The 11,017-nt window shown below is 42.9% G+C and overlaps 1 protein-coding gene across 1 annotated transcript; it reads left to right on the top strand.

Annotated features, from left to right (window-relative positions):
• The first annotated feature begins 593 nt into the window (after nucleotides 1–593).
• On the top strand, nucleotides 594–1,610 carry OXGR1 (oxoglutarate receptor 1). The gene has a single exon (XM_030336818.1). The coding sequence runs from the start codon at nucleotides 594–596 to the stop codon at nucleotides 1,608–1,610; it is 1,017 nt and encodes a 338-aa protein (XP_030192678.1).
• Nucleotides 1,611–11,017: the final 9,407 nt, after the last annotated feature.

Below are 11,017 nucleotides of genomic sequence, written 5' to 3'. Positions count from 1 at the left end.
AGAATCGAGGATGGCCTCTAAATCAGAGAGACAGAGGTTCGAGCCCCGGCTGTGCCACCAGGTGCCTTCCAGGGACGTGTTGCAAAACCTCCCTCAGTCTTTATTCCTCCTGTAAAATAGAGATAATAAGAAACACTTCACAGCGTCTTGTGAAGTTTAGAGGTTACATGATGGTGAAGTGCCTTGCGCTTGGTTAATGGTAGGTCTTGTTAAGTCTCTAATGGTGACATTCTGTGGCTTCCCCAAACAGCAACCTTGCCAACTTGATGTCCACTGCCGCTACGTGTATTTGTTTATTTGCAATCCTTCGTTTTCATTCTGGTGGTAACTTAACTTTCATATTATTATTAGATGCCTTGCCTCACAATCGTTTTCTTAGAAATTCAATCTCTTCTCCACAGGGTCTCTTTGAGATTAAAGAGAAAGAAGTGGCACATTTAGGATCTGAGAGCAATTTTCATTTAAAAGAAGATCATTGTTTTCATTACCCTATCATTAATGTTTTCTATTTTCCTTTATCAGGGAGTGAGTTTGAAGTGATTTGTGTTGCCAAACCGAACGCTTGTTTTCCTGCAAGATGAAAGGAGACAGCCATGAATGAGCCACTGGACAGTTTTGCAAATGCTTCTTCCGACTTCCCCGATTTTGCAGCGCCTTTTGGAAATTGCACTGATGAAAAAATCCCACTCAAGAGGCACTACCTCCCTGTAACATATAGCATCATCTTCCTGGTGGGCTTTCCAGGGAACGCAGTAGCGATTTCCACTTACATTTTCAAAATGCGGCCGTGGAAAGGCAGCACCGTCATCATGCTGAACCTGGCCTGCACAGACCTGCTGTATCTAACCAGCTTCCCTTTCCTGATTCACTACTATGCCAGCGGCGAAAACTGGATCTTTGGGGATTTCATGTGCAAGTTCATCCGCTTCGGCTTCCATTTCAACCTGTACAGCAGCATCCTCTTCCTCACCTGTTACAGCATCTTCCGATACTTCGTGATCATTCACCCCATGAGCTGCTTTTCCTTTCACAAGACTCGATGGGCCGTGGTGGCCTGTGCTGTGGTGTGGATCATTTCCCTGGTGGCCGTCATTCCCATGACCTTCCTGATCACGTCAACCACCAGGCCCAATAGATCGGCCTGCCTTGACCTCACCAGTTCGGATGACCTCGCCACTATCAAATGGTACAATCTAGTTTTGACTGCAACTACTTTCTGCCTTCCCCTGGTGATAGTGACCCTGTGCTATACAATGATTATCTGCACCCTAACCCAAGGACCTCAGAATCACAGCTGCCTTAAGCAGAAAGCTAGAAGGCTAACCATTCTGCTACTCCTCGTGTTTTACATATGTTTTTTACCCTTCCACATCTTGAGGGTCATTCGGATCGAATCTCGACTGCTTTCAATCAGCTGCCCCATCGAGAATCAGATCCATGAAGCATACATCGTTTCTAGGCCGTTAGCCGCCCTGAACACCTTCGGTAACCTGTTACTGTATGTGGTGGTCAGTGACAACTTCCAGCAGGCCCTCTGCTCGATGGTGAGATGCAAAGCCAGTGGGGACCTGGAACAAGCAAAAAAAATCAGTTACTCGAACAACCCTTGACATACTTCATTTAGTCAACCAAGAAGAAAAGCCTGCTGATATTTTAACTTCTAAGTCCAGAACGGCTCCCTCAGTGGCTCTCAGGAAATATTGTGTGTTCAGGTAATCGCATGCCAAAGCCAGGACGGGGCTACCGGGACTTCTTGGTAACCCATTTATTGAGATCTTCCCTAGGGTAGAGGTAAGAATGGGATACATGCGTATCAGTAGAAGATTCACACGTAGAATCCAAACTATTAGAAATCAGGGACATCTTGCAAAACATCTAGTCTTGGGCACCTGCATGGCTCAGTGGGTTAAGCCTCTAAATCTTGATTTCGGTTCAGCTCATGATCTCGAAGTTCATGAGTTCGAGCCCCTCACTGGGGCCTGCACTGGCACTGAGGAGCCTGCTTGGGATTCTCTCTCACCCTTTCTCTCTCTGTCCTCCTCAGCTCTCCCTTTCTTTCTCTCTCCTCTCTCTCAAAACAAAAAAATAGATAAATTAAAAAAAAAGAAAAACATGCCCTAGATCTGTCAGGAAGTTAGTGCCAAGATTGGAGAAAACCAAGCTACTCACTCATGGTTTCATGCCCCCTTCATACTGGGGCCTGTTTGTGTTGAACCCCCAGACTATCCAAGGCATTATTTATCTCTTTTTCAGTATTCTTTTTGTTTTCATTTCATAGCTTTATTTTTTTTTTATTTTTATTAAAAAAAAATTTTTTTTTAGCGTTTATTTTTGAGACAGAGAGAGACAGAGCATGAATGGGGGAGGGTCAGAGAGAGGGAGACACAGAATCTGAAACAGGCTCCAGGCTCTGAGCTGTCAGCACAGAGCCCGACGCGGGGCTCCAACTCACGGACCGCGAGATCATGACCTGAGCTGAAGTCGGATGCTCAACCGACTGAGCCACCCCTCATTTCATAGCTTTAAAACTTACTTTTTCAAACTTTGCTTTGAGGCCATTAAACTGTGTTTCTCACAAGGCTTTAGTCAAGTAGATTCAAGGTGGTCAGTACAATTCACCTGAGACACCCCAAAGATGTCAGTGCAAATGGCAACATATGTGGGTCATTATGTCTGTATTGTTGTAGGTCGTTTTAAAAGTTGCTGTTGAGTTTATAAAAATGATCAACTAATACTAGTTATTATCACCACATCCTGGGGAAGGAGGAGCCACTTCTTGGGGAAACAGAAGTCCTTTTAAATACCTTGTATATAGGGGCGACTGGGTGGCTCAATCGGTTGGGTGTCCAACTTTGGCTCAGGTCATGGTCTCACAGTTCATGGGTTCGAGCCCCGCGTCGGGCTCTATGCTGACCACTTGGAGACTGGAACCTGCTTCGGATTCTGTGTCTCCCCCTCTCTCTGCCCCTCCCATGCTCATGCTCTGTCTCTCTCTGTCTCTCAATAATGAATAAATGTTAAAAAATTTTTTTAAATATCGTGTATATATTGGATGTTAAGTAAAATCTAACGTCGTCATGATTTCTGTGGAAAACGATTCTCGGAAACACCTATTCCCTTTAGATAACGTTCTCTTTTGTGACTCTCTTGAAAATATGTTATCTATTTATTTTAACAGCTAAAGCTATTTTTGATTTATGTGTGTGCCTAATTATCACAATATAAGTTGAAATAATTTGAGAAAAATGCTCAGTCTGGACATTTAAAACCTTAGTAAATGTGTCGATACAATTAATAAACTAATTTATAAATTTTTTATGTTTGCTTTTGAGAGAGAGACAGAGCGTGAGCAGGGGAGGGGCAGAGAGAGAGAGGGAGACACAGAATCTGAAGCAGGCTCCAGGTTCCGAGCTGTCAGCACAGAGCCCGACGCAGGGCTCGAACTCACAAACCCCGAGATTGTGACCTGAGCCAAAGTCGGATGCTTAAGCAACTGAGCCACCCAAGTGCCCCAATAAACTAATTTAAAGACACTGGATAAATACTGAATAAGCTGGTAGTATTTTTCTGTGAAAGTGCAGCTTTACCACCATTATATATATTTACATGAAGCTTACGTTCTCCATGTGTAGAGAGCAAAACTGTTTGTGACTTTCAGGTTCTTCTAGAACATTACATCTGACTTAGACCTAAGTAAAGATGTGCTCCGGGAGCCTCGGCCAGGCTTGCAGGGGGAAGAAAGAGGCAGGCCGAAGGCTCCGCACATGGATGTTTCTGGATGATGGCACTGTCTCCACCACCCACCTTCTGAGCCATCGTCTCCAGGGCCTTTCCAGAGCATAAGGAACGAGTTGTTTGACTGGAGGGCTTGACTTCCTCATGCACGTTGGCTGCACAGCATGAAACAGCATTCAGAGGCCCGTTGGGAACCTGAAGGCCGGGTAGCTCTCCTTCCCATCTACCCAGTGTCCCGCCCTCACCAAAGTGTGGACAGGTCAGCCTCAGTACCACAGCTGTTGTTATTCTAGCCCGGGACGCAAACCCCTTTCTGTCTCTATTCTTTCTTATTTCAAAGATTTTACCCACCAGAAAAGAAGCCACCCGAATCTCCTTTATGTCTGTCTCAACTGTCTCTGTAGAATCTTTTTTATCCTTTTCCTTCTTCCCACAAATGTACAGAACAGTAAATCATTTCTCTTTCTGATTTCAATTCTTCCACTGTGTCTTTGGTCCTTACTCTGCTGTCTTAGGGATTTTACTCTGCCACTGAATCCCATTTTCTCAAATTTTTAACATTTCTATTACCTTGGATAACCGACCTTAGTTTGGGAACATGCATAATATTCCTTTATCCTCAAAATACCTTCGCTCACTCAGCTGTGTTATTCTTTTATTGGCCCTGCTCCCTGCAGGTATGGGTCAGGTGCAGATGACAGTCTGTCCTCCAGGGTTCTGCTGATAGAGTATAATCGCAAAGATCCGAGCTAAATTAGACTCAAAGGGTCAGTCTTATTTTCCAAAGTAAAGAGTTCTGGGCTAATTGTGTTTGGAACTGAGGCCAAAAGAAGAGATTGATGATACTCCCAAGACTAGAATAGGACCCGAATGACCTTGTCTCATAGTTGTAGGCCAAGAAAGTACGGGGACAAAAGAGCAGAGCTCTGACTGTCTGCCAGAGAGGGAGCTGCTGGGTCTTCTCACCATATGAGGAATCTAAGTTCAAGTCAGGCCCAATGTGCTTGAGTGCAGGGAATCTAGAAAAAACTGTTCCAAACTTTAGCGACGCGGTAACCCCTCCACTTTGTTTTTAACTGTCGATCATAGAATTTTTTTAAAAATGTTTTCTTTTTAATTTTTATTTTAGAGAGAGAGAGTGTGAGCGGGGGAAAGGGACAGAGGGAGAGAGAGTGTGCAAGAGAGCATCTCAAGCAGACTCCATGCTCAGCATGGATCCTGACATGGGGCTCAACCCCCCGGCCCTGGGATCATGACCTGAGCCGAAATCAAGATTCAGACGCTCAACCCACTGAACTACCCAGGAGCCGCTATCATGGAAATTTAAATGGTCAAAGAAGTAGAAAAAGTAACAAAATGACCTCCCAAATCCATGACTGAATGTCACCAGTAACCAACATCCTGCCATTCTTGTTTCATCCATTCCCCCCACCCTTTTGTTTTTTTGCTAGAATATTTAAAAGCAAATCCTAGGAAACATAGTAGTTTCACCTATAAATGCTTCAACATTGATCTCTTTTAAAAAGCAGAAAACCAAACAAAATAAAAAATTATTTCTTAATATTATCTAATATCCAATCCTTATTTTCCTTCCCTTGGCTACCCCAAACATGTCTTTATACGGTTGGCTTTTTCAAATTAGGGTCCAGACAAGGTCTATGCGCTACATGTGGTTGATAGGTCTATCAAATTTCTGTTCATCTATTAGAGTTCCCCTTTCCTTTATTTATTGTCATCTATTTACTGAAGGGATTGAGTCATTTGCCCTGTGGAATCTTCCTCATTGCGTTTTAATTCCGTTCGGCTGTTTGTCAGGTGGCTCCATGCCCTGCATTTGGTGTAAATTAGAAAGGAGAACTGGAGGTTAGATTAGATGTAGATTCTTTTCTCCCACCCTCGCTCCCTCCTTCCTCTCCCTTTCTTTCCCTCCCTCCCTCTTTCCCTGCCTCCTCTCCTTCCTCCTTTGTTTTCTTTTCACAGAAACAGGACTCCACTTCAGGAGGTATAGTGCCTGACTGCTCTCCATTTAATGATTGAGCAGGGGTTTCAGGATGTATCGGCCTGATCCTTGTATCATAAAGATACAACTTCCTTTGCCCTTCATAGTTTTTCCGTCATTACTTATTGTCTGGACCCACTAGGGTGTTCACAGTGGTGACTTTTAAAAGTCTAACACCCTTCTGCTTTCATTTGTTAAGACTTTTCTGTGAAGATCTTTAACCCATCAACTGTCTCTTCCCCTGCTACTCTGAGCACAGACCCACCGATTACATTTAGCTCCTCCTCCTCCTTTGGGAAGGCACAAATAAGGCATGAAAAGACAGAGTGTAAGTACTGGCAGAGTATCCTTTCTGTATGGGCCACATTTTTGTTCTTTAACTCTTCAGGGTTGACGGCCATGCCTGTGACCCACAGGGTTAGAGCTGCAGCCTTGGGGACCGAGCTGGCCTTGTTGCACCATGCTTCTACAAACCCACCTTAGTGCCTCTGTGTATCTTCTTGGACTACGGCAGGGCATTTCACTTTCCCCTAGAGAGTTCTGAGAACAGGGAGAACAAGGCATTAAGAATGACAAGGCCACGTAGCACTTGAGGCTAAGTGCTCACTTCCTGCGCTAATTTCATTCTTAAATTCCACCCAGCGAACACCGTTCAATACAATCTACCTGATACTATACAATGAGTCCAGATGATATCAGATGATACAAGGCCAGCAAGGCAAAAATCCCTGAAGGGTGAGAGCCCTGTTCATTACTGAGTTCCTGGGAAGAAACTACATTTGTTATGCACATTGATCTGTCTTCTTTCAATTCTATTTCCTTTTCTGCACTTTCTTCTGAATATTTTCTATTTATCTTTCATTAATCCTGGCTTGTACTATAGATAATTTGCTATGAAACTCATGCATCGAATTCCTGATTTCAGATATTGTATTTTTTTTTAATTTATACAATGTACTTTTGGTTCTCTTTATTCTACCACTTCTGTGAAGTAGTTTTTGTTGTTGTTGTTGTTGTTTTTGTCTTTTGATCTGTTTTGTCCCTTTCCCTATATTTTCTAGAACTGAGTAATCAGTTATTTTAAAGTCCCAATCTATTTGCTCCAATGTCATATTACCATTGGGTCTGCTTCTCGTCTGCCATTTTGCCTGTGTTTATGGGTCATGGGATCCTGTCTCCTTGAATGTCTATTAGTTTTTGCTTGACTGATAAAAATTGTCCATAAGAGAATCAAAGGGACTGCCCTGAGAGGTTTTTATTTCAGTTATTTTACTTTTTGATTATAAAGTTTTTATTTAATTCCACTTCTGAAATTTCCTCTCACTCACTAAATAAGTCATTTTCTTTTAACTCTTCAAGCATATTTACATAGCTCCTTTATTATCTTTGTCTATTAAATCTAGCAGGACTGGCTGTCTTGCCTTACTTCTGGTGGCTCCAGAAGGAAGCCATTTCCTGGCATTTTCCAGGTTCTAGAAGCCACCTCATTCCTTGGTTTATGGCTGCTCCTTCCATCTTCAAAGCCAACATCTTCAATTCTCTCTGATTTGTGCTTCTAGGTGACTATCTCCTCTGCCCAACTCTGATTCTCCTACTTCTTTTTATTGTATCTCTTGCAATTACCTTGGGCCCACCTGGGTAGCTCAGGATAATCTCTTCATCTCAAAATCCATAATTGAATCACATCCTCAAATCCCTTTTTCTGTGTAATGTAGGATATTTACAGGTTCCTGGGATTAGGACAAGGACATTTTTGGAAGGCTGTTACACAGCTGACCACAGTGGTTTCTTAAAGAGCAACTGACTCAAGTAACAATAACAATGTAAAGTGACCTTGAGGCTGGTTTCTGATTGCTTTTTTTTTTTTCTTGGCTGTGAAATACATCTTTCTGTTTTTCATGTGTAATCATTTTTTACTGAATACCGGATATTGTGAGTACATCATTGTAGAGATTCTAGATTCTATTATTGTCCTCTGAAGATTGGTGACTTTTCTCTAGTAGACACAGCATTTACTTGCTAATCACTTTAAAATTATGTTGACTTGGTTCTACAAATTTTTAAAGAACAGATTTGTGAAAAGTCCACGATGTTTTCCATACCCTTCTAACACAGCAGGACCCAAATGCCAAATTCTGTTTCTCCTTTGGTCTTGTCCAGACTTGGCTTTAGGCTTTTTTTGTCAAAGCATGTCTAGAATAGACCTTACTCTGGGGCATGGTCCTTACAGCTAAGACACAGCTTTCTGCCGTCTCAGCAAGATGCGTTAATGGAGTGTTAGTGAGATTTTTCTTCCCTGGTTGGGCCAGACGCCCTCGCACTGCTTGACCACTGGTGTCTCTGATGCCATAACAGCATCTTACTGGTGAATATCAAGTAGTCTCTCCTTGCAAATATCGCCCTTGACCCAAGAATCACAGGAAATCTGCATATATTTCTGCCCCTAAGCTCCCCATGATTTCTTTGTCCTTGGTGCTCTGCTCCAAATATTTCAAATGATTCAACAATGCCAAACTCTGGCCTCTGTCTCCTTAGATCAACGGGACCACAGGACTGCTGTCTTCTGCTTAGACTTCAGATTTCTGCACCACAGTCAGGAAATTATTCCCGGACAGAGAGCCCGGGTGACCGTGGGGCTTATAGCATTACCTCGTCTATAGTCCCAGCCTGAAAACATTGGATCCTGTGTTTCGCCCGGTCCTAGTGTTGCTAACAGTGGGAGAGCCTCTCCCTGACGTTCTACTGTACCGTGTACCAGGTGGGGGAGCGGTATCCGTGTGGAGGATTCCTGCCTTTCTCATTAATGCTTTCCACAAAACATGGGAGATTTGAGGGGCTCCTGGGTGGCTCAGTCAGTTGAGCGTCCGACTTTGGCTCAGGTCATGATCTCGCAGTCCGTGAGTTCGAGCCCCGCGTCAGCTCTGTGCTGACAGCCTAGAGCCTGCTTCGGATTCTGTGTCTCCCTCTCTCTCTCTCTCTGCCTTTCCCCCCTCATGCTCTGTCTGTCTCTCTCTGTGTCAAGTACAAATAAACATTAAAAAATAGTTAAAATGTGGGAGATTTTAATTTAAACATGGAGGTGAGTCTCCTCCTCTCCTCAAGTGACACTAGAGCAATGACAGGAGCATAAGTATAAAGATATTGGAAGGTATGGAAGCTGAGAGCCCATGGTTGAGTGGTGAAGCCAGACAAAAACAGAGCTGGTAATGCGGGGAATCTGTAGGTAGGCTGACGTACTCCGGTTAACTGCAAAATGCTTAGGAGTTACAACTACCACTAGCTCCCTCTCGGGGATGGTTGTAAATGGGACTGACAACAGGACATTTGGTTTAAAGCCTGAATAAGAAACAACCGCATCTCCAGAGACTCTCCCTTCTCCTGTGCAAACCGACGACTGTCCCTTTCCCACACCAGAATTCAAGGCTCTTCATTCTGGGGAGGTTGAAGCAGGAAGTTTCTTGGGGACAATAGACAAAACCAAAGGCAGCAGAAAAGCGAGGTGCCAAGTACTGGATAAAAAGACGTGGCTCTGCTACCAAGGGCAACTCGTGCTTGCACTTCCTAGCAGAAGATTGGTGCGTTCTTCTCTATGGAAATGAAAATACAGCAATAAGCGATACAAATTCCTGATGTGGATGAATGGCTTTCTTCATGCACCCAGGTGATCTGACTTCAGAGCCTGTGTGCAGAACTACTACACTCTCCTGACTTACATAAAAGGAGAGAAAATACTCGATGCTAACAGCTGGGGAATGGCTCAGCCTGCTCACCCACGGGGCTGCCTACGAGTTGACCCCCTCGTCAACCCTGCTTCTCAGCACCTTCCTCTTCAGAATGAGCGGTCAGCCACAAATAAGGCGACCGATGAAAGCCTGGAGTAGGGATCAGAGACTCCAAAATGAACACACAGGGAAAAAGCACTCAGGGAAACAGAAACACCGTAGGGAGCCTAAGAAAATTTCAAAAAAACCCTATAAATTAATACTCTCAGAGACATCTTTGAAACAGACCAGGAGGTTCTAAAAGAATGACTGTTCAAAAGACAACAAAGAACTCTTGGCTACTGAGCAGGGGGAGGTTAGTGGGGTTATTCCACATGCCCTCCGCTAGGTAGGCCCACGTCTTGGCATGTGCTCTGCACTGGGGAGCCGAGAGTTCTCCTGGCATCTTCTTTCAATTTATTCTAAATGTTTCATAACTAGAAGAAAGTCTCCGAGGCTGGTAGTATGATGCCAGAGTTATTTCCTGATTTCAGTGCAGGTAAAGCATTCTCTGATTTTTGTAATCTTGAGTGCCTCTGTGAGGTTTTAGGAAAGTGGGATGTCTTTAAGTGTACCTAAACCACTGAGTTCCTTGAAGTTGCCCTATTTCCTTCTTATTTTATCTCTGTGATCACATATGAAATAAGAGTATATGTTACGTGATTATATAGTAGCATATCATTTTTTTTTCCTGTGATTTGAAAATATGCTCATAGCCTGAACATTGTTTTTCTTTCTAGAAATGCTCGCTGACACTACCTTAATGCTTCTAAATGATTTTTGGGGGGTTAGTCACAAGACCTTGGAGGAACATTAACAGAAAAATAAAACATACATGCATAAAATCTTTTTTAGTCTTTATTTATATTGCTGCTGGTTAAGTAAAGGGATTTATAGAATGGAGGAATGCCTTCATGTTTAGGACTCGATATCAGTTTTAAATGCAATCAGGTTAACTAACACCAGCATCTTCTAAACCTCTATACCATGTGCAAAGTTCTGTGCTACACCCTGGAGACAGAAACCTAAGTAAGCAAGTCTGCTTCCAAAGATAGACAATCGTGCAAACTAGCTGCATGATTGATATGTACCTTTTAGGGTGATTATTTATGCTACTCTGCATTTACTTACCAAATCTCAGCAAAATGTTTATCCAGTTCATTTTGCATTTTAGTTTATTATAACCCTAGTTATGTTCTAAGGAGCTTAATCCAAAGGGATTATTTCAGGAACATATATAATTATCTAAATCTCTATCACTGATAACTCTGAAGGGTGTCCTAAATGGCAAAGCCACAGAAATATCCTAGGGTGCTAATTGTATATGGTTAAATGCCCTATTTATCTGTTTAAATCCACATAAGAGATAATCAATACCACAGTTAATACTTAGTATTATTTCATTATCAGAGGCAACACTATAAATATCTGAATCGTACACCATGAAAGCCAAAAAAAAAAAAAATCTACATGTGCATCACAAATGATGCTCTCTGGATCAAAAAACAAAGTACCTTCTTGC

Source organism: Lynx canadensis, chromosome A1, assembly GCF_007474595.2.
Source record: "Lynx canadensis isolate LIC74 chromosome A1, mLynCan4.pri.v2, whole genome shotgun sequence".
Taxonomy (NCBI): Eukaryota; Metazoa; Chordata; class Mammalia; order Carnivora; family Felidae; genus Lynx; species Lynx canadensis.
This window is presented reverse-complemented; position numbering and strand designations above follow the sequence as displayed.